This window comes from Panthera tigris, chromosome A3 (assembly GCF_018350195.1).
Source record: "Panthera tigris isolate Pti1 chromosome A3, P.tigris_Pti1_mat1.1, whole genome shotgun sequence".
In the NCBI taxonomy this organism is placed as follows: Eukaryota; Metazoa; Chordata; class Mammalia; order Carnivora; family Felidae; genus Panthera; species Panthera tigris.
In genome coordinates, this window is record NC_056662.1 from 60,311,882 (window position 1) to 60,339,218 (window position 27,337).

Consider the following 27,337-nt stretch of genomic DNA (forward strand, 5'->3'; position numbering starts at 1 on the left):
AAACAATCTTTTGGAAGGTAGTTATTGTATCTTTGTGTCCAATCTTATTTCTTTTAATTTGAAAAAATGTATATTCATTAAAAGATATTTAATAGACTTTACTTATATGTAATTAATCTAGAGAGATCAACTCTAAGTTGTCAGATTTCTGTCAATACTAAGTTTGGTAGACAAAAATGCTCATAATCATTTTGAACTCAAGTTTGGAGAATTTTTAGACAATCATCCCTACTGCTTTTACTTTTATGTGGTGAACAGCAAATCTTTGTTATCTGATGGCCACTTTAGAAAACTCATAGGCAGGGGCACCTGGGTGGCTCAGTTGGTTGAGTGCCCAACTTCAGCTCACGTCACGATCTCGCAGTTCGTGAGTTTGAGCCGCACGTCAGGCTCTGTACTGACAGCTCAGAGCCTGGAGAGTGCTTCAGATTCTGTGTCCCCCCTCTCTCTGCCCACCCCTACTTGTACTCTCTCTCTTTCAAAAATGAATAAACATAAAAAGAAAATTAAAAAAAGAAAGAAAATCCATAGACAGTTTAAGAATAAAATACATCTTAATAATTTTACTGTTTCAAATTTGGGTATGACTTTGGGAAAGGCAAAATCAAGAATAGTTTTGAGAGAGGACAAGATATGTGCTAAGTATCTAAAATAGGAAAAAGGGGTGCCTGGGTGGCTCAGTCAGTTTAGCAACAGACTCTTGGTTTCGGCTCAGGTCATGATCTCACAGTTTTGTGAGTTCGAGCCCCACATTGGGCTCCGAGCTGGCAGTGCGAAACCTGCTTGGGATTCTCTTTCCCTCCCTCTCCCTACCCCTCCCCTACTTGTGCTATCTCTGCCTCTCTCAAAATAAATAAATTTACTTAAAAAATTTAAAAAAATAAAATAGGAAATAATGATTCTCTAGACAAAAATACCTTGGTTTACTCAAACTTGATTTTTACCTTTATTTTACATTATTCATGCAGATTGCAATAATTTGTTAATATACCTTTATATGTATTTAGGCATGGACATTTATATTTAATAAACCTAAGTTTGTATCTATTGCTTTACAATAGAATTTGTCCGGGGCACCTGGCTGGCTCAGTCAGTTAAGTGTCCACCTCTTGGTATCAACTCAGGTAATGATTTCATGGTCATGGGATCGAGCCCTGCCTCAGGTCTATGCTGAGCTTAGAGCCTGCTTGGGATTCTTTCTCTGCTTCTCCTTTCTTTCTCTCAAAATAAATAAACTTTAAAAAAAAAAGTATAATTTATAATTATATTAAATAAAAGATGTAGGAGTACCTGGGTGACTCAGTCAGTTGAACATGCAACTCTTGATTTCAGGCCATGATTTCATGATTTCACAGTTCATGATTTTCACAGTTCATTGAGCCCCAGTGTTGGGCTCTGTGCTGACAGCACAGAGCCTGCTTGAGATTCTCTCTATCCCTCTCCTGCTCTCTCTTGTGTGAGCGCACACTCTCTCTCTCAAATACTTAAAAGAAAAAAAAAGTATACATATTAAATTTACCATCTTAATAAGGAGTAAATCATATTCATTATGCTACATACATATTTGTATTTCTCTGTAATTATTGTACCTGATTTATATTGTTTATAATATATAAAGTGTTAACAATTAGTATAACATATAACATTCTTAACACTTTATATTATCTTTAACTTAAGTGACCAACAAATTTTTTCTCCATACAATGCAGAAAATTAGAGAACAGAATATGAAGAATTATTCATCTATTAAAAAAATTTTTTTTAATGTTTATTTATTTGAGAGAGAGAGAGAGACAGACAGACAGCATGAGGGAGGGAGGGGCAGAGAGTGGGAGACACAGAATCTGAAGCTAGCTCCAGGGTCTGAGCTATCAGCACAGAACCTCTTGTGGGGCTCAAACTCATGAACCATGAGATCATGACCTGAGCCGAAGTCTGACACTTAATCGACTGAGCCACCCAGGAGCCCCAAGAGAGAAAAGTTTAGATGCAGAAAAGTTTTGATGTATATACATATATAAAGAGTGACAGATGGTTTAGACAGTAACTTGGACCCTTGAAAATTTTATCAAGCTGTGTGATCAAAAAACCAGTACTTGTTACTCCTGGAAGTTTGGGAAGGAGAGGATACCACCTATATTAAGCAAAATTATCTCTTTTTTAGAAAAACAGGACAAATAATCTCTTCATGGGATTTCTTCGCTTTTTTTGTTGTAAGGTACCTCCTAAATGCACCATCTTATTTGTGTCAAATCTCCTCAAAATGGCCAGTGCAATTCCACTTGGTGGAACTGCTCTTGGTGAAACTGTGCTAGTTAGGATGCTAAGTATTAGTATTGCGAGGACAAAAGATGCCCCTGGAAGAGGTGCAATTTTAGATTGAGAAGATGTCAAGAGAACTGGAATGGTCCTTAAAAGTAGTGCTAGCGCTCAGGTAACTTCTCGGAGACCCAAAGACAAAACTAAGCAAGAAGTCCTTAAAAGGTTTTGAAATGATACGAAGCAAAGGAATGACAATATGGGGATTTCCATGGGTCTACTTGGGGATGGACTTACCATGCTTGCAGGTAATCTTTAAGGAGGCCCCCAGGATCCTTGCCTCTTGGCAGTCATACATTTGTGTAATTCCCCTCTTCCTTGAGTTTGGCTGGACTTATGACTTGCCTCTAACCAATGGAATGCAACAAAGGTGATGGAATGTACATGACTACATTTGCATGATTACCTAAGAGTATAGCACAAGATGAGGTTTTTGGAGGTGTTAGTGGGGTTCACAGGGTCCGGAGTCCATGGCCAAGAAAGAATTCTTGAAGACATCTTTGGTGCAAAAAGGTGATTTTATTTAAGCACCCTGCCCTGGACGATGAGGAAAGACTGATTATATACTATGGGGTTGGGGGAGGTAAAGTCCAGGGGAAGTTTCCAGGGAGATTTTCATATGCTAAAGACTCACAGGACACTGGAGGCCTAGCTATTGTCAAGCTAAGGCTGTTTTTCCTTCTAGCAAAACATTAAGACAGTAGGGTGTTCCTAAAGAAACATTTTACTCTGCCAGCCTCAAGTATTTGTCAATGGGCTGCATGTTACAAGGGACTGGAGTTCTGCCATTTCCTTCTGCCTTTGTTTCCCACTGTGGAGGGCTAGCGGAGACCTAGGTCCTGAAGGACTATGATCTCTATCAGTTAACCTTTTGTTTTCCGCTCTCCTTTGTTCTTGGGCAGCCAGGAGTGCCTGAGGAGTATCACACATATCCCACCTGGTTGGGTTGTGGGGGGTGTTTGTGGTCTGTCAGCTTGCCTTGTGCTCCCTCATTAGCACACATCTTGCTAGTTTCTCTCTTCAACAGTGACTGCCTTTGAAGAAACAACTTGCCATGAATCCTACAATCACAAGCAAATGAAATGAGAGAGCTTGGAAGCAGATCCTTCCCCAGTCAAGGTCGAGGAGAACTCAGCCTTGTGAGACCGTAAGTGACTAAGCCCAGCTAAGCCCAGACTTCTGACCCACAGAAACAGTGGGATGATTAAGTGCGTGTTGCTTTAAGCAACTGGGTTTGTGGTAATTAGTTACACAGCAATAGAAAACTAATGCACTAGGTTATACCCATGTGTGCCTTATACTTTTCTCCTTATAGACAATTTTACTTACAAATATTCAACTTAACATTTAGGTCCTTTTTTCTAGTCATGGACTGTTGAGGTTAAAATTACTTACCTAAACTTTATTAGAATCTTTGGGTAAAAATTAACCAATGTTCTTTTCCCCATTTTAAACATTAATATTAGTATAGTGAAAGAGATGGCAATAAATTAGCAGGGACCAGCTTTTATTAACACAGCTATCCTCAAACCACCTCCAGCAGGGACACATTTTGTTGTAGCATACAGGTTTCTCTAACTAGAATGAGCTCTCTAAAGTTAGTGTCCTCTGGCTTTAAGGTCTCCTCCAGGCCTTACATATACTAGATATTTCATAATTGTCGAATTGAAACTGTAATTGCATTCAAGCTTAGTAATTAATGATATCTGGCTCATTTCAGGTAGCAATTCTGAATGCTCTAAAACATCAAGACCTATGACAGGATGAATACTACACAAATTATGAGTAGTATGCCAATGTTATTGTTGCCCAAACTAAACCTCACAAAAGACAAAGGGAAATAGGCAACTAGAATTCAGAGATTCTTCACCATCATCTTTGATTAGCTGCCACAAAACTTCCCACTATTGAACCTGTCCTACAATTCTTACTTCTCCCAACCCCTCCAGGTATCTGAAATAGGAAAAAAAAAAAAAAAAAAAAAAGGAAATAAAACAATTCTCCCTAAAAGATTTCTCCCTTCTTTCTCATCTTTTAAATATTACCTCAACCGTTGGCAGAGATTTCTTAGGAACTCAAAGAACATCAACAAAATTTGGGCCAATTCAGATTTATAATTAGAAAAAGATACTATTTTTGGTATTAAATTTAAGAATAAAATGCAGCCAACTCTACATATATACTTATAGACACTAAAGCACAAAGCAGTCAATCTAGCTACACCCAATGTTTAATGACTGTGGCCGAATCTCTGTTCTCTAGCAAGAGACTAAACTCCTGATGGGCAGGGACCATGTTCTGGTCTGCTGTGCATTTCCCCAACACGTAACACAGTGCTCACTCAAAGGGACACTCAAGGAATTTGTTGCGTTCAATTAAAAGAGAAAACAATATTTTAAACAAGTCAATGGTGACTGCTAAGGTGACATCTGAACCCAGATGTTTAAACAATACCACTCCAGCCCATTCTGTAGTGAAACTATCAGACAGAAAAGAGAGTTAAATCAAATACCAGCACTGAAACTTCCAAGCCTATATAAGGAAGAAATCACACCATGTTTAGCCAGTGAAAATGGCTAGAATTTAAAATATATTTTAATGAGAACACTTTCTATCTTTAAATAAAAATGATTTACATTTTTAAATATGAAACTGCTCTGGCATTAGGACTTAACTGCTTCCTGATCTACAGGGTTTAGATGCCACCGCACCACTAATTCCCCAGTGCTCTTGAGGCACGTGTTAGACATGTCCTCTTCCGCTGGAAGTCCTTGCGGCAACTTCAGGGGCTGGATTCTGTGACATAAGAAAATGCTTTTAGAATTATACTAGGTAATACACTTTTTTAAATAGCTGAAGTAACAAACAACAAACCTTATCAAATGTTTAACCACTTTCAGTTTTGCATTCACTGAAGGTATATTCTTGTGAACTTGAGGAGTATGTGCCTATAAACAAAGGAAACAGGGTTATGGATCCATTTCAAAGCAGATGGTCCCATGTTACAGTGAAATGTTAAGGTGAAACTCATTTTGTCTGAATCAAATTTTCAAATAAATTACACTAAATAATACATTTAAATGAGTGAAGTAATAAAAATGTACCTTAAAGTTTAAAAATTATAAAATTTAAAGCAAATTTAAACAACTAACTTAAGAGGACTTAAACAGCTGCTTACTTTTTCTAATCCAAGCATCTTTATTATATCTTTTTCCCAATATGGACGTCTTTTTGTACTCTTTATTCTGGTAACAATATGTAGTTTATGAGGGTGCTGTGGATCCCCACCATATTTTTCATGATCTGCAGGTGAAGGCTGAAATACCTAGGAAAGAAGAATTATAAATGGTAAGTTTTCAATTACACAGTTTCTATGTATTTCCTTTTCCTTTCTTAACCACCCCCCAAAATCTACATCACGATCTCATCCCCAATCTTTCTGAAATCCTCATCTTCAAACTGATTATTCAGACAAAGTCTAAGGATTGCATACTTTGAAAAAAAAAAATCACACAGGCAAAGACTGCTTTGTTTTGTTTTGTTTTATTTTTTTATTTTTTATTTATTTTATTTTATTTTATTTTTTTAATTTTTTTTTTAACATTTATTTTTGAGACAGAGAGAGACAGAGCATGAACGGGGGAGGGGCAGAGAGAGAGGGAGACACAGACTCGGAAGCAGGCTCCAGGCTCTGGGCCATCAGCCCAGAGCCTGACGCGGGGCTCGAACTCATGGACCGCAAGATCATGACCTGAGCCAAAGTCGGACGCTCAACCGACTGAGCCACCCAGGCGCCCCTGTTTTGTTTTGTTTTAAAAGCAAAGCGGGAGTAACCAAAGGACATTAAAGAGTTCAAATGCCAGGAGACTGTATTAGCACCAGATAAGCGGGGCACAGTAGCATCCCTCCACCCCATTCAGGCAGGGCATCAAAGATAAGCTTACAATGACAACACATGAGTACGTGTTAGTACAAATGACTGCCTACAAAGGGTCAGAAACAGCTCAAGAGAGCTGACATTAATACTGATTCTCTAAAAACTCAAAAGGTTCTAGTAAGCTATCACACAAAAAACTTCCCTGAGTATATAAAATGTACTAAATAAAGAGGTACATGGTAATACTATTTGTAATAATGAAAAATTTAAAGGCCACATCCATGTTCCTCATAGAATAACTGGAATAAATGGAATAACTGGAATAAATGGAATTACAAGGCATACATCTGAATTAAAACTAGTACAAAATAATAAAACCAGTAATATATGATACAACTGAATAAATTATGATGTATCCCATGGGATACAATGCTGCCATAAAAACCAGTAAGGCTAACTATCTTAGCAGCTACTAACATTGAAGGATGGCCATAATACATTCTTGAGAAAAAAATAATTCCACACCACTATGTGTAGTAGGATCTCATATTTGTTTCATCTGTACCAAATACATGAGTGTGTACACAGGATACACTACATAACGACTGATTCTAAGAATCATGTAATATACATATGTGCATATACATACACTAATATATGTATAAAGGTCTCAAAGACATTAGATCAAGTCATATCACCTCTGGGAAATCAGACCAAGGAAGGACATGGACACACGGACACACACACATGGTGGCACTTTGACCAAAAAGGGTATTATTTAATTATAAAATAATATTGTAGAAACTTATCTGCTGAGAGGCTCACATTATATTGCTAAATGAAGACAGCAGCTAAAGAAGCATTTTACATGAGATGATTCACATCTTTAAAAACATATAACAGAAAAGAATATGGAAGCTGTCTCCAGGTGGTGGGATTAAGGGTGTCTTTTTGCTCATTTGTATTTTCCAGGGGTTTTGAAGAGATGCAGGGTGAGAAGAATGGTGGTAAACAGAGGATGGGGCAGGCATGCTGAAGAAAAACAAAGATTTAAAGAAACAGTGTAAAGAGCACAAAATATCTGGGAAAACCAAGGGTAAATGTGTGGCTCAAGTAGAAAAAAACATGAAAAGCAATGTAGAGGATGAAGTTAAATTGCTCAACTGTGCTGAGCCTTCAGAAATTTCCAGAAGGGATACAGAGCTCTTGAAGACTTGAAGCAATATGACTACAATTTTAAGGGACTCAGAAAGAATATACTTACAAGAAGACAAAATGAAGTGGGAATGGGAGACTGGTACCAGGAAACTTGCAGCCCTGGTTTAAGAGCCTGAACTACAGTAGCTGCAACAGAAAAGGGACTCATTTGGGGACTTTGGACAGTAAAATAGATGCATTTGTGGTGAATGGAGGAAAAGGAGGGGTTGAGATGGACACATCTCCACCCTGATTTGGGAAATCAGGTAAAGGATGGTAGCATTAACTGATATAACTAATACAGGACGAGCATCCTATTTCATTTGGTTGTTTGGAGGGAAAGTAAGATGAGTTTGATTCTAAATATGTTTAACCTGAAATACCTCTGCATTATCCACAAGGCAGGGTCTAGGAACATGTGAGAATACAGGAATAAGTTCAGAAGATAGGCATGGGCTGAAGATACACATCTCAGAATCATTTCCATGAAGTTTGAATTTTCATATTTGCTACAGCTGACAATCAAAATCAACGCCTTACACATTTTAAAGGAATGCTAACGTCTGTATCTATCCTTTTATTCTAGAACTTTACAGACTAAGAAACATGAAAAGATACAAGACAATACAGTTGTGGAGAGCATAGCAGCAGCAAAGCCATGACTTGAAAAATAAAGAGGTTTCTGATATAAGAACATCAAGCACATTAAAGGTGTCAAAATAGTCAATGGTAACACTATTTTATCTTAAAAAAAAAAATCAAAGGAGAATGGTAGTTGTCAAAGGCTGGGGAAAAGAGATTGGGGAGTTATTATTTAATGGGTACAGAGTTCCAGTTTTATAAGATGAAGAGTTCTGGAGATGGATGGTGTGATGACTGCACAACAATATGAATGTATTTAATAACACTGTAACGTACACTTAAAAATGGTTGAGACGGTACACTGTATATATATTTCGCTGCAATACAAAAAATTGGGGTAAAAAAAAACACAAAAAAACCCAGACTTTAAAAACTAAATGTAGTCTTTTCCATATATTCCATCAACTGCATAATTGCATTTCTAGGTACTTACCTCAAACGAGTTGAAAACTTATGTCCCCACAAGAACTTGCACACAAATGTTTACAGCAGCTTTATTCACTACTGTCAAGAACTGGAAACAATTAAGATGTCCTTCAGGAGATGAATGGCTAAACAAACTACAGTACATCCATAAAACCAAATATTATTTGTAATAAAAAGAAATGAACTGCATAGCCACACAACTCAGGTTATAAAAATGCAACTTTCATTATTTCCAGAAACTTGTTTGATTTCTGAGTCCCCAGCCACTTTAATGGAAAATAACTTGATCTTTCAAATTCGTGTTTTTCCTTAATTCTATCCAGATATGTTTTAGCTAACTCACAATTTATCATTCTTTTGACTAAGTATAGTTAACAAAAAGCTAGCAATCCTGGTGGCAAGACGTCAAGAAACCTTAACTGCATATTGCTAAGTGAACGAAGCCAGTCTGAAAGATTACATGTGCATGATTCCAACGATAAGAAATTCTGGAAAAGGCAAAACTATAAAAACAGGAAAAATATCAGTGGTTTCCAGGGGTTGGGAGATGAGAGGGAGGGATGAACAGGTGAAGAACAGAGGATTTTTAGGGCAATGAAACTATTTGTATGATTCCCTAATGACCCAGGACATTGTGCATTTGTCAAAAGCCACAGAATGTGTAACACTAATAGTAAACCCCGATGCAATCTAAGGACTTTAGTTTATAATAATCTGTCAATTCTGGTCCATCAATTCTAACAAATATATACCAATACAAAATGTTAATTATAGGGTAACTATATATGTTGGGGGAGGGAGTATATATATGGGAACTCTCTGTACTTTCTGTTCAATTTTTCTATAAGGCAAAAACTGCTGTAAGAAATAAAGTCTATTCATTTAAACAAAATAAAACGAAAGTCAATAGGGGGCTTAGCCAGTGTTTTCCAAAAGTATGATATGTACACATAAGTATAGCAAAGAAAACGCAAAGATCCCAAGTTGCAATACTCAATATATAAAGTGAACACAAAGAAGCACAGAGACAGAGTCTGAGCCGGAGGAAGACCCACTGTTTTCCTGAGGATAATGGTGATATGAAAACACAAAATATTAAGGCAAAAACCATAAGCGGGAATAAACAGGTACTAAGATGATAAAACCCCACTACTTCAAAGGCCAGTGGCACATTAAAAAAACAAAAACAAAACAAACAAACAAACAAAAAAAGAATCATTACCTAGATAAATTCTACCATGTGTTATTTAAACTCTATACTACCATGGACATTCACAAATAATTCAATGTAAAAGTTTTCAATATTACACAAATAGGTACCATTTGAAAACATAACATGCTTAAAAAAATAGTAACGCTAACCCCCACCCCGCCAAACCCTTGTTCTTACTTTATCTGGAATTCTTGACTTGGTAAATTTGTGACGAATCCAATCTGTACAAATGAGAGACTCCACACCTTTTGTTACAGTCTAAACATGATAGAAAACATTTTTTAAAAAACTCTGGCTAGTGCAGAAATCTATACTCACCAATTTTTAGGTGACAAAAGTCTGTTTTTATTTAACCTATAATTATCAAACCTTTATCTCAGCTCCTTAGCTGAGTGAATACATCTCACCTTACCACTAACATTATAAAGCAAAAAGCACACATAGACTTCTCTCTTTTTTTTTTTTTCAAGTTTTTATTTAAATTCCAGTTAGTTAACATTCAGTGTAATATCAGTTTTAGGTGTAGAATTTAGTGATTCCCACTTCCACAACACCCAGTGCTCATCATGACAGGTGCCCTCCTTAGTACCCATCACCCATCTAGCCCATCCTCCCACTCCCATCCCCTCCAGTAACCCTCAGTTTGTTCTCTATAGTTAAGAGTCTGTTTTCTGGTTTGCCTCTCTTTTTTTCTTTTTTCTCCTATGTTTATCTGTTTTGTTTCTTAAATTCCATATATGAGTCAAATATAGACTTCTTGACCAGGGTGGGCAATATTTTTCTATAAAGGACAAGACAGGAAATATTTCCAGCTTTAGGGCTGTATGGTTTCCATTGTCAAGTCTCAACTCTGCCACTGTAAGGTAAAAGCAGCCACAAACAATATGTAAACAAATAGGCATGGCTATGTTCTAATAAAACTTGATTTACAAAAATAGGTGGACTGAATTTGACTTGCAGGCCATAGTTTGCCAACGCCTGCTCTAGACAATGTGCAATAATTTACCTTCAACAATACAATGTAAAAGAAAAGGAGTTGCCAATTTTCTTTCTAGTCCCTACAATGCCAACACTCCTAGTTCCTATTTCTTATTCCCTTTCTATAATCTTCCAGTCTTGTTGCTCTCAGTCTGCTAAAGAAAAAGGATTCACTGCCAGTCCTTCCCATCAGGAAACTCCCCTCTGGATGGGCAATAATCATTCCTTTCATGCCCTCTCTGTCCTGAAGAGATCCACAAACAACTAGACAGTAGGTAGGAGTGAATGAGGGAGAGAAAGGAAAAACATGGGCTTCTAATCCTGGCTCTGTGCTCACCATTTGTGAGAAATGAGACACTTATCCTCTCAGAGAGTCAATTTCCTCAGCTATTTAAGAAGGAAATAATACTGACCACACAGGATTAATCTAAGGTTAAGGCAATGTACGTAAAGCACCAATGTATGGCCAGCAGCAGGTCTGTATCTAGACTCTGGCCCTCATGAATGGGTTAGGCTGTACTGCTACAATTTCTGTAAGAAAGAATAGAAGGAATTACATGAAAATACAAACATTAGTGATCTCTGGGAGAGGGCTTTTCTTCTTTCTGCTCTTCCATATTTTTCTATGATTGGAAATATACTCTTTTCATAATTGAAGGGAAAAAACCTAAAACTTTAAAAAGATTAAGGGGAATCAACAGTGGCCATTTTTTACCAGCATGTTCTCCAGGAAAAGATCTTTTGTGTTTTTAAATTTTTAGTGATAAAACAGCAGATCATAAATCATAAATAAAACTGCTCTTCAACATTAAAAAACACTATATAAAAAAAGGAACTTGTACAGTTTAACTTGCCTGTTTGTTTTGTTAATTACAAAAGAGAAAGAAATCACTCTTAAGGAATAAAAAAACAGAGAAAGATGATACTTGAAAAGAAATACTTACTTGGAGTCCACCTGGGGGCTTCTGAACTATTGAGCGCAAAATCCCTGCCATGAGTGTGGTGACTGTTCTCTTCAAAGGCTATGACAAGCATAAAATAGATCCGTGGGTCAAATATGTATTGGAAATGGACAGGTGCCTACTTACATATTATTAAAAACCTAAAGAAGTTAATTATAAACTTGACTGAAGTTTAACAGTAAAATCCTAGTTATTTTAATGCAGTAAGAGTAAGAAGTTATAATAAATGTTTTATTCAGAATTCAGCAAAACCATATGTAGCAATTATACATTAATCACATTCCATTTTTGCCAGATGAGTTAGAAACTAGGTTGATTCAATAAAAATGGGCAAAGAAATCACTACTACTTAATTTCTTCACCAAAGAGCACAGATAAAGAATGCTTTGTTATAAAATCACAAAATGAAAGGACTAGAAGGGACTGAAGAAATCCAGACTCCTAGAATGAGAATTGACAACCTTCTTTAAAAAAGAAAAAAAGAAAAAAAATGTTTATGTATTTTGAGAGTGAGCAAGTAAGCTGGGGAGAGAGGGGGAGAGGGGGAGAGAGGGGGAGAGAGGGAGGGAGGGAGGGAGGGAGGGAGGGAGGGAGAGAGAGGGAGAGAGAGAGAGAGAGAGAGAGAGAGAGAGAGAAAATCACAAAAGCTCAACACGGAGCCCAGTGCATGGCTGGATCCCCAAACCCTGGGATCATGACCTGAGCAATCAAGAGGTGGATGCTTCACTAACTGGGCTACCCAGGTGCCTCTAGAATTGACCACCTTAGCCTATGTATGTGGAAAATGAAAATTCATTCATTTTGAAGGGCATCCACCTTCAATCCAATCCAATCCAAGGGCATCCAGCTTATCCAAGGAGCATATAGTTTGGAACCCAATTCTCATTAATTCCTACTCCAGTGCATTTTCACTAAATCATAATACCTTTCTGTTAAAAAGTAAACTATAACTTTCTTTCTTGAATACTTGTATTTTTAAACTATTCTTAATGAATATGCATTGCTTCTATGATGTAAAAAAGTCATGTTTATTTAGACAGGCAATAATTACAACCAATTATACTGATGTATACAAAAGCAGAAAGATAAGGTTTATGAACTACATGTACATTTTTCATAGGTTACTTAATTTGTGTGTTTCAATTTTTTTTTCAAAAGGACAGAATATAATATCTACCTTCCAAATGAATCATTCTAAAAACACCTAAAACAGTTTTTAGTACATAGGAAGCCCTCAACAAATGGTAGTTTTTGCTATTATGAAATTATTACAAAGTTGTAATAAGAATACCCTAACACACTAAAATTGGGTAAATGCTGTACTTCGGTGAATCCACCAGATTCTGGCTCACTCAAGCTCATCAAGTCTTTCCTGTGATGTGGGCAAACAATGAAGTTGTGGGAATCAATGCAAGATGTCCCATTAAAAGAGCCAAGACTTTTGAAAAATTCTCAGCAACTAAACCAGTCTCTCAAAATTAATTATGCATCAGTTTTAGAAGAGTCAACTACTAAATCCTTAGTGCCATGAAAGCCAGAATTTTATCTTGTTCATTTTCTACTCTCAGCATCTAGCACAGTATCTGATGAACAGTAGGCACCCAGTGTTTGTTTATGAATGTTTGAATCAATTAATGGGTTAGAACTATGGTCTGCTCAACTCAGAATTCAGAAGTATATCTAAATTTCGTAACTCTCATTCAGACTTCAAAGATTACTATACAGCATAAGAATTTCTAGTTCAAATCAGTATCTAGTGCAAATCATCAGCCATTGCTTGGCTGGTTGTTTATATATATTTTGTATCGACGCTTCCTTAGAAGAGATGCTTATTTAATCCTCTGGCTCTGCAATCAAATAGGTAACGATAAATTATTTTCTCTACCATACTTCTTCCTCCTAAGTTAAACATTATATATTAACCCAATTCATTTGGCTTCACATTTTATTACTTTTCTCTTATCATTTAGATTTCAGCAAAAGCCTCCTAAGGGGCCTTCCGGTTTCCAGTCCAACTTCCATAAGCCCTCTTCTCCATAGCAGCAACCATTTCATTAAAATCCCAAATCAAATCATGTCAACTCCTCTTCCCCAAACCTTCCAATGAGCCAGGTTTCTCACTGTTGAAGTGAAAGGTAACATATAAGAGGAGAAAGCTAGAATAATCCATGTGATCCAATGACACAAGTTGAGAGTTTGAGCTCATGTTTAGCTTAATATAGATACTGATGGATATAGAAATAATCACAGGTATGAATGTGTGTGTGTGTGTATATATATATATATATATATATATATATATATATATATATATATATATATATGGGTTAGCTCTGTTAGCTGAATGGCATCCCAGTAGCAATGAACACACTCAGCGCCTGATCTTAGCATTCTCTAATAAAAGGAACCAGGGCTCCTTTGAGAAATGGCTAATCATAGGGCTACCACAGGGAATATATTAAGATGAACCTGGAGCACTTTGTAGCACTAGAAAACGAACTGCTTAAAAACTCAAAATGATGGGAGTATGTCTTCAAATACCTGACTGCCTTAAAACTGTCAAGATCACCAAAAACAAGGAAAGTGAGAAACTTCCATAATCAAGAGGAGCCTAAGGAGACATGACTACTAACTAAATGGGGTAAAAGGACATCTGGTAAACACTAAGAAAATTCGAATGAAATATGGACTTTAGTTAACAGTGTAATAATACTGGTTCATCAATTCTAACAAATGTACCATACTAATGTAAGATGTTAATAAAAGGGGAAATAGGATGTGGGTATATAGGAACTTTACTATTTTCACAACTTTTCTGTAAACCTAAAGTTATCCTAAAATAAAAAGCTTATTTATTAAAAAACCAAAACCTCCAATGTCTCAGAGCAATAGCCAGTCCTTAACCCCTACCTCTAGGACTTCATCTCCAACTGCTCCCTTGCTCACTGGATACACACTGACACCCTTACAGGTCCTAGAAGTTGCCAGGCAGACAAGCTCCTCTGGACTGTTTTTTCTCCTGGAATGCTCCTGATATTCATATAGTTAGTTCCCTTATTGCTAAAATAAGGTGCTCAAATCTCTTCTTAGTGGGGTCTATCCTGATTCCATTGTTTAACATTTTGACCCCCCACAATTGTCAGCACTCCTCACTCCACTGGATTTTCTTTCCATAGCGCTTCTCTTCTAACATAGTTTGTTAGGTTTGTTGCTTACTGTCTGTCTCCACCCAGTTAACATGTTAATTCCGCAAGGACAATAAATTAAAAAAAAATTTTTTTTTTCTTGGTGTGCCCTATCTATTCACAGATGTATCCCAAGCATCTACCAAGAGCAGCACCTGTTGTGTAGTAGGTACGCTATCAATTTCTGCTGAATTAAGTTTAATTTACAGACTTCAGAAGGTGTGACAGTGAAAAGTTGTAAGTTTTAATAAAAAATAAAGGTTAATGTAATAATTACTCACACAACTCTTGGACCTTGAAGCAACTATACTGTCTTCTACTGTACAGTAGCTTTTCTCTTGCAAAAATAGGAAAACACATGCATCATGAGAAGTATGATCCCTTTTCCATTAAGAAAATGTCTGTGACTGTATATGTATACACAGAAAAACTCTGGAAAGCTATCAGTAAAATATTAACATACCCATGGGGGGAAGGCTACCAAGGTGATTTTCTACTTTTTGCCCCAGTTAATATCCGAACAGTTTTAGACACCTACTTACTGACAAAAGGAAGGAAAACACTGAAAACGCACAACATAGAATTTTCCTTTCAATTAACCGATATCTCTGAACGCAAAAAATGTTTAATTCCTAACGCCTAAAAAGTAACAGGCAGTCTTCATCAGCGCCTGTTGGCGAAAATATGCAAAACAGGCAGCTCTGGGTAGGCGGCGATCAAAAACATGATTGCAAAATTATAGCTTTTAGTAAAATGGTAAATATTTTAACTGCAAACTCCCGAAGGTGTTGCCTTCTAAGATGCAATCAGCAAGCTTTTATCCTCATTAACAAAAAATTCAAGTTACGCGGACCCCCAGTGGGAAACCGAAATTAGTTATAAACAGAAGCACAAAAACTGCCAAAACAACCCTGAATTCCCTGCCCCACTAAACTATCTTGCCTAGGCGGGTCCAGAGCCGGGCTTAGCAAGCCGCGCGGCTCCGGAACTGGGAAACCAGATCCGCTCGACCACTGGCTTTTCGCGATCCCAAGGGACAGTGAACGGGCGCAAATTCATTTAGGTTATTACGATCCGCAAACTCAGAATCCAATAGGAAAATCAATCCACATCTCCACGGCGTTCCCAGGTACCCACTCCTGGCAAAAATGCAATATTCCTAAATACTCTTCAGCCCGACCTTACTCACCGAGGGGAAGCAGAGCAGACGGGCGCCCACGAAGCGCAACACACAAACCCGGCCGTCATATAGCATACTCATAGTCAACCCCGGCACTTCAGTTCCGGCCACGTCCCGCCCCTTCAAGGCCATAAAAAGAGAGCGCAGGCGCAGGTCTGTCACGTTATTCCCCCCTCCCCCCTCCCCTCCCCCGCGCGGCAGCGGCTGGTTCGGCTCTGGTTGTGTTTGAAGCAGAGAGGAGTTTCCGTAACTATGGCGAGATCCGGACAGGAGCAGGAAGCCGAAAGCACAGCTGCATTCAAGGTGCTAAAGCGGGCGATGGAACTGGACTCGGAGTCCCGGTACCAGCAAGCTCTGGTGTGTTACCAGGAGGGGATTGACCTGCTCATGCAGGTCCTGAGAGGTGAGCAGGGAGCCGTGGAGAGGATACCAGAGGAAAGTAACTGGATCCGCAGTTTCTGGGGGTGGAGTGAAAGTTAAAAACCCTTCTTGTACACCACCAGGAAGCAGTCAAAACAGAAGGTTGATATTCTACAGGACAAATGGACTGGTTTCTTTCAGATTGATGTCATCAAAAAAGACAGGGTCAGTACTCTAGATTTTGAAGAGACAGAATCAAATCTAAATATATAAGCCTTGATAGGACTCAGGTTCGAAAGAAATGTAAAAATACATTTTTGGATCCTTTTTGGAAAGTTTGAATATGGATTGGGTAACAAGTTATTGACTTTGTTAGGTAGCATGTTTTTTTCTAAAACTGTCCTTGATTTTTAGAAATGCAGACCGAATTGTCTTGGGAAGGATTTGTTATAATGTCTGAATTTAATTTTAAGGGGGGGGGGGGGGAACCCGGAGCAAATGTGGCAGAATTCTAGCAATTCTTAAATCTATGTGATCGGTAATAAGGGTGTTCGTTACACTATTATCTTTGCTTTTATGTTTAGATATTTTCGTTAGAAGTAAACAAAAATAAAATCACATAGCGGTAGAATAAAATTCATAAATAACGGGTGTACTGAAATTCGTTGTGAGAAATACATAGGATTGTGGGTAGGCACAGCGAAACTCGATCTGTTAATATAGTTATTCAATGTTGAGAAGTACCCAAATAACCATTAACAACCAGTACAATCTCTGGCACATAGTAGACACTCAGTAATTATGTATTAAACTGATTTAAGTCCGGCCCCTGGTCCCCACAACCTGTAGCTCCCAGTCTGGCCGAAGATCTCCCCTGTGTGCCTTTTAGCCTAAGTATTACAGAAGCTTTTGGACAGCAGAGGGCGCTTTTCAGGGTTGGGGGCTTTAGTAAAACTACTTTGGGAAGGCCCAGATGATGATGAAGATGAAGATGATGATGATGGAGAAGAAGAAGGAGATGATGATGATGGAGGAAAGTAATTATCATTTATGAGTGCTGAGTGCTAGGCACTGTCAGAGCACATGAATATCATGATCTTGTTTCATCTTTACAATTGCCCTGAGAAGTAGGAGCTGATGTTATCCTCATTGTACAGCATAAAATTAAGCTTTTCAGTTCCACCACAGTTAGTCAAAATTGGGAGCCCAAGGCTTTAAAGACTCTGGTATACTGACTGCCAAAAAAAGAGAGGGTACAGTGTTGGTCAGGTGGATCATTGCTTAAGTTCCAGTGCTGTAGGGTTGCCAGGTCAAGCACTACTCAAGTTCTGGCATTCTGGGAATCTGAATTAGGAGAACTATAGTTTTGCTCCTGTGTGCTCTACTGATTCTACAGAGGTTATATAGAGACAGTGACCTGATCTTACAGGTTAAGATACAAATGCAAATAACTCTAGTACAGGAAATAAGTGCCAGGAGAGACAGATAGACAATGAGGATTTAAATAGTTAAAGGTCATTTGGGGGAGGAAAGGTGGAGGTGGCTTTTGAGGAATAAGTAGAATTTCAGAAATGAAATTCCGCAAAGAGTGTTTAAATTCTGTCTGTGCTATTTTTACCAAATAAGTGGCTCACTTTGGTTCATTGTGTGTCTCTAGATGAAGAGTGAGAAGTAAAGTAGATTGAGGTGTGGTGTGGATGACCTTCACTGCCAGGAGATTTTAACTCCTTCCATAGACAAGGAGAAACCATTTAAAGTTTTTATAAAGGAGTGATGTAATTAGAGTTGCATGTCAGGGCTTGTCTCTATTAGGAATATGCTCTTCTCCCAAATATCTGCATAGCATACTCCCTCTTCTCTTTCAGTTTTTTATACAAATAGTACCTTCACTGTGAGGCCTTTCCTGACTTCCTGTGTAAAGTTACAACCCCATCCCAGGACTCCCTTGTTTTCTTCCTTGTTTTATTTTATTTAATAGTACTTATCACAATCTAACATACATATTTTACCAACTTCCTTTTATTGTTGTCTTTCCTCCCACTTGAATGATAGGGGATAATCATGTCTGTTTTATTAACTGCTGTAGCCCCAGTGCTTAGAACAATGTCTGGCATGTGGTAAGTTCTCAGTAAATAATTCTTGAATAAATGAGTGAATATGGCAAGAGTGTGGGGGAGATACTAACCTGAAGAGACTGAAGTAAAGCAGACCAATCGAGGAGCTTCTGCAGGAATCAAGATGAGAGGTGAGAAGGGCCTGAAGGAACCAGAGGGGTGACACCAATATTAAGAAAGGAGGAGACAGTCTGGATATTGAATAATTGGCATTAGGACATGACTAGATGTGGGAGTGAGGTTCCAGTGGAATGGCTGCTGTAAGTAAGCCTAGGAAACTGAGATGTGATGTTTGAGGAATGGGTCTACATTGTTAAATTCTGCCAGCTGATCGAGGGTGATCGTTAAGAAAGGACTACTTTATTTACAGAGGACAGAGAAAATAGAGTATATTTATAGGCAGTCGCAAAGTAACAGTGGAATTTAAGAAAAGAGATATTATAGTCTGGTTCTAAAGGAAGCCCAGAGTATGGTGAATGGAAAAAATTATGTAGGTGATAATGATATTAACAAAATTTATTATTTCCTACAAGCCAGTCTCTTTGATCATTAATCATCTCCCTGTCTAAGGAACAATTTCTCTTTCCGTGTTACAGTTGAGGATACAGACAGGTTGAGTAACTGGCCATGGTCACACAGCCAAAAGTGGCAGAGCAAGTTTTGAACTTGTGACTCCAGATGCTTTGCTGTTAACCACTATTCACACTGCCTCTTTGTAACAGAGACCATAAAATGCTTAATCCTGATAAAGAGACCAGTTCAAGGTTTTTGAGTTTAAAGAAATATATATAAACCTAGTAGAAGAATATGAGTTCTCATATCACCTTAGGAGCAAAAACAGGATTCCTCACAAGAGATTTATAGATTATAAATAGATAGATTAGGATTTTCTTAAGATACTGAAGTATAGGCATGAGAAAGTAGGGATCTCGATACTAATTTTCAAGTAGAAGGACTTGAAAAGAAAAGAATTCAGTAATTATATTGATATCAATAATTTTTTTTAATGTTTATTTATTTTTGAGAAGAGAGAGACAGAGCATGAGCGGGGAAGGAGAAAGAAAGAGGAGACACAGAATCTGAAACAGGCTCCAGGCTCTGAGCTGTCAGCACAGAGCCCCACGCGGGGCTTGAACTCACGGACCGCGAGATCATGACCTGAGCCAAAGTCGGACGCTGAACCGACTGAGCCATCCAGGCGCCCCATATTGATATCAGTAAAATGTTGGAAACAACCTGAATACCCTGGGAAGAAGAGAGGTTGAATAAAGTGTGGTACATCCACACAATGGAGTGCTATACTGCTGTAGAAAACAATGAGGAGGATCTGTGGAAGCGATATGGAGTGATTTCCAGGATACACTGTTAGGTGAAAACTACAAAGGACAAAGAGATCTATGGTATGCTATCCTTCATGTAAAAAGGAAGATATTCATGTGTCTCCTCATTTGTTCAAAATAAAGGAAGGATAAAACAGAAACTAATGAGGTTTGTGGGGTGGTGGAAAAGAGGTACAAAGAAGGAAGGAATGGGAATGGGGGTAGCAAGATGAGGAAGGAATAATGCTGCTCTGAATTATTCAACTGTGATACAGAAGCAGGTGGACAAGAAAATAGGTAACTCAATTATCTCTGGAAAATAGTATTTTGACCATATTCTGTAAGGTTAAAGACAAAATGAATTATATACAAACATTGTGTTTTACAAAGGCAGATATATGTGTGTGTTAGTAACCCTATATATATTTACTTTTTAGCCACAAATTGAAAGGATCTGGAAGTAGTGACAGGACTCCCCTAGTGGCAGGAAGTATACTCAGCACCCAGAATTGGATTTCTTCATACCATTCTCCAATAAAAGGAACTTAGGGCTTTGGAAAAATGGTTGATTCCAGGGCTGGGGCAGGGAAAATACAAGATGAGTTTAGAACATTTTGCACCAGAAAGCAAGGAAGTGCTCAAAATATAATGGGTCATGTTGAAAGTACAGGGGTCAGCCAACATGCAGGAGCTCTCAAAGCCAAAGCTGATAAAGTTAGGGCAAGATAATAATATTGCCATTTGCAGCAACATGGATGGAACTAGAGAGTATTATGCTAAGTGAAATAAGACAGAGAAAGCCAAATACCATATGATTTCACTTATACGTGGAATTTAAGAAACAAAACAAATGAGCAAAGGGAAGAAGAGAAAGAGGCAAACCAAGAAACAAACAGACTCTTAACTATAGAGAACAAACTGATGGTTACCAGGGGGAGATGGGTAGGGGGATGGGACAATAGGGGATAGAGATTAAGGAGTGCACTTGTGATGACCATTGGGTGATGTATGGAAGTGCTGAATTACTATATCATACACCTGAAACTAATATACTGTAAACGAACTGGAATTTAAATAAAAACTTAAAAAAAATAGTATTGGATTACAACCCATAAAATAAAATAAATATGCATGAGTCAATACTGATACAAATTGATCACTCAATAAATAAATAGATGGGGGAGAATGGACAACTCTTCCTTATAGTAGCATTCCAGTTTATAAATTAATTAGGAATGATGGAAATAGAAAATCTCTGTTTGACAGACACTGCAGTGATAACTGTTGCAGGCAAGGACTATCAATGGATGCTAAAATTAGGGGGTGAAAGAGTGATGAGAAACAGGATATCTTCCCACAAGATACTTATCAATTATGAAGGACAAAATAGTGATTTTACAGTGGAGTGATCTTTGAACTCACCAGTAATGACATATATTGACATCATGTACCGAGAAGGGCATGCTTTCATGATTTTCTTCCCCAAAATGCATAACCTCAATCTAATCATGAGAAAACACCAACAGCCCCAAATGAGAGACATCCTACAAAATAACTGACCACTGCACTGTTTTCCCCAAATGTCAAAATCATAAAAGGTAGAGAGGCTAAGGACCGATTTCAGATTGGAGGAGACTAAGGAAACATGACAATTAAATGCTGTGCAGGATCGTGGACCAGAAAATGAACTTTCTCTTTCTCTAGTGGGAAAATTGGTGGAATACAAATAAGGTTTGTGGATGAGTTAGTAATGTTGTATCAATGTTAATTTCCTAACCCTGATAATTGTAGCATATTCACATGATATGTTAACATTAGGGGAGTTTGGGTGAAAGGATACTGTGTGCCATTATTGCAGCTTTTCCATAAATATAAAATTAATTCAAAGTAAAATGTTGCTAAAAAGTGGGAGTTTAAAAATGAAATTATTATTGGAAAATATAAGTAATATCAAAAAGAAGGAATGAGGGAACCAGAAGTGATTTGGGGGCGAGGGACTTGGGGTAAGTTTTATTGATAATATGTATTCAAAAAATACCTTATATTTTTTGGGTGACTGGGAAAAAGACTGAGCATGAACTATAATGGGTAAGTCTGGAAGAGAAGCTGGTTTTGCGGAAGAAAGATAGGTATTGTTTCCTGTGTTTTGATTATGTTAAGATTTCAGACTTAAGGTTGATTAGGACGAAATGGTTCTCAGACTCGGGTTTGAAAATAAGCCACCTTTGTCATCACCTCATCAAATTTGGTATCCCCAGCAGTGAGACACAGTGTCAGAGTTCCCACTCCTAAATAAAGTTGTTTCAGATGCTTAGTGCAAAAATGGAGGTCTTGGTGATCAAACCAAATTTGAGCCCATTTGTGTATTTGAGGATTGAGGCAAACCATGCTAAATAGGACAGGAAATTTGTGGAAGAGTTGGGAAACTGGAAATAATGCCTGTTTAAATAGAAAAACTTTTTGGAAATTTGAGAGTGTATTTTTTTAATTTGTAGGCACCAAAGATGTTACAAAGAAATGTAATCTCAGAAAACAAATTTCTAGCTACATGGATAGAGCAGAAATAGTGAAGAAATACACGGATCAAGAAAAAGAAGGTAAAGAGGCTGTTTTATAGAATGTGTCCATAAGTAAGTGTGACAAAGCCCATTTCATCCAGTGTTTCTGGCTCTGCCTTTTGTAACTCTTTGTGGTCTGGACCATTTATCCCTGGGAGCCTATAGTTTTATTCTGCATTTCCACGTCCCTATACATAACCTATATTCTTAACCCTTTTAGGTGGGGAGGTGATTTTCACACACCCTCTTGAGAATATCTGATGAAAGCTATACATACTGCAGAACTTTGCATGCCATTTTAAGGAATTCACTGCAGATCCTTATGAAGCTTATGTGTGGACTGCAGTTGAAATAATACTACGCAGAAATAGGAAATGTAAATCCTGTATTTTATTTCTATTTCGCTTTCTAAAATGACCAAAATGTTAAAGTAGCTAAGGAAACTCCTGGGGCTTCTTTAGGATTTTGCTGTGAATGAAAACATTTCAGGAGTGAAGTATTCCTAATGACCAGAGATGCCACTAGTTGTCCTTCCCTACTTACTATTAATCTACTTATGAGCATCCAGTTTACAAACATATGTCTATAAATGGTCATTACCACCTTTGCCTGGCATAATCCTACTTTTTTTAGCCAAAGTTACTACTGTCCTCAAAAAACCAGTGCCTCCAGACCTCAGCTGCTCTTCCTTGCTATCCTTATATGGCCCTCCCCTACCTCTTCCTAGTATTCCATATGAGCCCCTACCCTGGGTACCCCCCGCCCCAGCGAGCTCCTCTGTTGAGTGGGAATAAAATTGTATTTCCTTCACCCCAAATTGAAACTCACAATGAAATTTCCTTTTAAAACATTGATGAAATAGAGTACCATCAGCATTGTGGTTTGAATACATTGGGTTAAGTTAACCTGTGTGGGTAGCTTGGCTTGAAAACTGATGCATAGTTGCTAGTAACATTATATCTGTGGAAATACTAGGAAAAAAATCCAAACTACTGTTTTTTAAACAAACTTTAAATCGGCAACCATCACATAAATTAGGAACTACCATTAGGGGTCATGTTTTTTTAAAAAATTTTAAAGATCTTTGATAACTTACTCAATAATCATTCATTTTGAATGAACAAAAACTATGGAACTGTTTTACTGACCCTGTGCAATCCTAGTCTTGGGTTGTTAAGAAGTGCTAAAATTACTACTTAAAGTACCCTATGGGGCGCCTGGGTGGCTCGGTTGTCTGTGCGTCCAACTTCGGGTCAGGTCATGATCTCGCAGCTCATGAATTCGAGCCCCACATCAACTCTCTACTGTCAGCATGGAGCTGGCTTTGGTTCCTGTCTCCTTGTCTTCCCCTCTCCAGCTCCTGGTTTCTCTCTGTCTCAAAAATAAATAAAAACATCAAAAAAAAATTTAAATACTGTATAAGTTCTAAGAAAGACTTCTAAATTCCATGTATTTATATGTTTAATACTTTAGCTGTTAAATTGCAGGACACAGAAAGACTTATATCTGAAGAGAAGGACCACATAGCCACTGAGTTATATAGCTTATGGTTCTACTCATGGTGACAGAATTATCAGCTGTCATTATACATATAGACTTCTCTTGAATAAACTGCCTGGTCTATAGGATTCAGCTCAAGAACCTCTTCCAAGAAATCTCTGGACTTTCCCATTTGACCTCCATGAAGGCAGAACTCACTTATGGAATTCTTTGCCTTATTTATTTCTGTACATATAGCATCTTGCATTGTGCCTCGTATATATGTAGGAGGCATTCAGAAATGTTTGCTGAGTGGAGGAGTTAAAAAAATTAACTTGTATCTGATCCTGATTAATCACTATATGTAAATAATATAAAAAGAAAATAAATTGTCACTGGTTTTATTATTGAAATTTGTGTTTTTTAGATGGAAAATATCATCGGCAGATTAAAATAGAAGAGAATGCAACAGGTTTCAGTTACGAGTCACTTTTTCAAGAATATCTTAATGAAACAGTTACAGAAGTTTGGATACAAGATCCTTATATTAGACAGATTCATCAGGTAGGTGAAATGTAGAAAAATATGATGAAATGTTACTTAAAATGTATGAGTTAGTAATAACCCATCATGATGTCTTTCAGCTGTATAACTTTCTTCGATTTTGTGAGATGCTTATTAAGAGACCGTGTAAAGTAAAAACCATTCATCTTCTCACCTCTCTGGATGAAGTAGGTATCTGGAAGCATTTACTCTTTCTTCATGAATTTTGTTTAGCTAGGAGATGTAGTTTGAGCAAGGAAATGTGGACACAGTGCTTCAGCTAGAGCTATTTCTTTGGGAATTGTACAACAATAGGCCTAAAATACCTTCAGAAAAATGCTATTGACTTTTCTGATTTTGTTGTATCTTACATTTGGCTACTTTGCTAAACTATAATTCAAATAGTTTGTCAGTTTAGTTTCTTGGATGTTCTAGGAGATGATCACACTGTCTGCACTATTGACAATTTTGTCTCTTTACCAATGATTATATCTTTTTCTTGATTTACTGTATTGGCCTTCTGGTGGATCATAGCATGATAGTGAGCATCTCTATCTTGATTTTGATTTAAATAGGAATGCTTCTAAATAAACCAGAATTTTAAGATTAACTTGAAGAAAGCACCCCATCTTAATAACTAAAAAGCCTTACTAAAACACATTTTAGGAGATAGGATAGAATCGTGTTATGTGTACATTAGAAAAAAACAATTATTTTGATAAAAACAACTGCCATTAAACTGCTTCATACTTTTATTGCTTCTTTGAGATAATAGACATTGAAACTAGTATAGAATTTTTCCCATTTTATCTATGATACACATTGTGTAGCTTAATGATAATTTAAAATAGTAATAACTGAACAGAAAATCATATTTTTCCTATTAACAGGGTAGTGGGAAAGAGCAGCAAAGTAGTGGCCTGCAAGAAATAAAAGAGTCACTCAAGAATCATGGAGTGCTGTTGGAATTAGAATATTCTTCTTCAGTACATGACCGAGAAATTAGGTTAGTGTATAGCAATATTTTAATTTTTATGCAGTTGAATATACTTACTTATTTTAATGCAATATAATTGCATATAAATATTCAGTTTATTAAAATTTTAAATAAAGCACAATTTTAGTATCTTTTCACTTTTTAGGAAAAAATCTGGCTTATTATATCTGAGTTTCATATCTCTTAATGGAATAGTTTACATGTTCTGTTTCATGTGAGAAGAGGAAGTACTTTTCTATTCAAGCATACATATAGTGTTGGGGTATTGGGATAATTTTCTGGTGGTAATATTTAATATTCTGATGCTTTTAGTATTCACTTATATTTTATGAAATAATCTCATAGGCATGACAGTATGCAGCAGTGTCTACAAGGAGACAGTATATGCAGGTATTTTAGTAATATGTTCCTCTGTTTCACACAGTAGCTTTCATATGTTTATAGTGAGTGCACCTTTAGTTTTAATGAAAACTTAAGCACAACCTAAATGCAAAACAGCTGAAAATGCAGCTGCTGTGGTTGAAGCAGAGGTCGGGGTCCAGAGCTCATCCTGCGTATGTCCTCCATCTCTAGGTAGGGAAACCCCTGCAACACACCATAGCCTGACCTGAATACACTTAGCAGAACAGGAAAGTTTTATCAGAGATCTGAAATTCAAGAATAAGATATAATTTACTTGACAAACTTGTTACCATCTAATCAAACCAACTAATGGTTTCTTTGGACATTTTATTTCATTGTAGACACGGCCCATGAATAACTCCAAGTTTGGTTCAATTCATGCCACTGGAGAAAATGATTTTCTTTGTTAGGGGGAAATTTTGCTGATACTTACTACACTACACCTTTGATAACTGTCTGACTTAAATGTCTGGAATATAATACTGTATACTATTTCAATAGGTTTAACAATGGATGGATGATTAAGATTGGAAGGGGACTTGATTATTTTAAGAAACCACAGGTAGGATATAGTCTTATGAGTAAGTATGTTGCACTTTTTGTAACATTTTAACAAATCGCTTTGGTCTTTTTTATAAAAAAAAAACAAAACACCTCTTTTCTTCTCTTCTTAGAGTCGTTTTTCCCTTGGATATTGTGATTTTGATTTAAGACCATGTCATGAAACAACGGTGGACATTTTTCATAACAAGCACACAAAAAAAATATGATGGGCAGTAACTTAATTTGCATTATATATTTATATTTTAAGTGAATATTGATTTTGGGTTGTTTTTTTTTTTTTACTTTGGACAGATCATTTCTATAATTATGTATTCAATAATAAATTTTTACATTTCTACTAATTTATGGATTCATTGTTCAGTTATGTAACCAATCCTAAGTATTTTTTATAAATACATTATTTAGTGGATTTACAGGGTTTCTAGTCATATGATTAATTTAAACATTTTACCAGCTTTTCTCTTAATTTGACTATTGGGGAATGAATCAATAAACAATAAGAACCTATTAGGAAGATAAATTGGATGTTAATCTTGCCTCTGGGTAAGACATAAAGAGTCCAGGAGGAAAAACTCATGGATTAGAGTACTCTTAAAAGACAGATGGGCTTGGGGCACTTGGGTGGCTCAGTCAGTTAGCGTCTGACTTCGGCTCAGGTCATGGTCTTGCCCTTCCCGAGTTCAAGCCCCACATCGGGCTCTGTGCTGACAGCTCAGAGCCTGGAGCCTGTTTCAGATTTTGTGTCTTCCTTTCTCTCTGCCCCTCCCCAACTCACGCTCTGTCTCTCTCAAAAATAAACATTAAAAAAAAAGTTTAAAAAAAAGAGAGAGATGGGCTTGTAGTTCTAATAACCAAGGAAAAAATTACAATTAAGTGTTTTTGGCAGAAGTACATTAACATTGATTTATCCAATATTACCTAACTTCATAAAGGCAAATCATCCCAATTATACAGATGCATTTTGCATCATTCAACCTTGGCTGGCACATTTGTAAAGCTTTGCGTCTTAGAATCAACTATTC

At 37.1% G+C, this 27,337-nt stretch overlaps 2 protein-coding genes across 5 annotated transcripts; one reads left to right on the forward strand and one right to left on the reverse strand.

Moving 5' to 3' along the window:
* Window positions 1–2,571: 2,571 nt before the first annotated feature.
* Window positions 2,572–16,098, reverse strand: MRPL30 (mitochondrial ribosomal protein L30). 2 transcript variants are annotated; one of them, XR_006215659.1, is made up of 8 exons: window positions 15,989–16,098; window positions 11,597–11,674; window positions 9,852–9,932; window positions 5,498–5,644; window positions 5,194–5,267; window positions 4,956–5,115; window positions 3,257–3,380; window positions 2,572–2,666 (listed from the first exon to the last, which is right to left on the reverse strand). XR_006215659.1 is itself a non-coding variant. In XM_015544608.2 (7 exons), the coding sequence occupies exons 1-6, from the start codon at window positions 16,058–16,060 to the stop codon at window positions 4,983–4,985; spliced, it is 585 nt and encodes a 194-aa protein (XP_015400094.2). In that variant the 5' UTR covers window positions 16,061–16,098; the 3' UTR covers window positions 3,084–3,380; window positions 4,956–4,982. The 2 variants fall into 2 exon arrangements, 1 of the variants encoding a protein (XP_015400094.2); XM_015544608.2 differs by lacking the exon at window positions 2,572–2,666 and having other exon boundaries at window positions 3,084–3,380.
* Window positions 16,099–16,155: 57 nt separating this feature from the next.
* MITD1 (microtubule interacting and trafficking domain containing 1) lies at window positions 16,156–26,601 on the forward strand. Of its 3 annotated transcripts, none has more exons than XM_007097803.3 (7): window positions 16,156–16,382; window positions 22,268–22,369; window positions 24,237–24,373; window positions 24,454–24,540; window positions 25,243–25,358; window positions 26,253–26,313; window positions 26,426–26,601. In XM_007097803.3, the coding sequence occupies exons 1-7, from the start codon at window positions 16,232–16,234 to the stop codon at window positions 26,519–26,521; spliced, it is 750 nt and encodes a 249-aa protein (XP_007097865.1). In that variant the 5' UTR covers window positions 16,156–16,231; the 3' UTR covers window positions 26,522–26,601. The 3 variants fall into 3 exon arrangements, with proteins under 3 accessions (XP_007097865.1, XP_042837127.1, XP_042837128.1); XM_042981194.1 differs by lacking the exon at window positions 16,156–16,382 and adding an exon at window positions 19,607–19,853; XM_042981193.1 differs by lacking the exon at window positions 22,268–22,369 and having other exon boundaries at window positions 16,159–16,382.
* The last annotated feature ends 736 nt before the right edge of the window (window positions 26,602–27,337 follow it).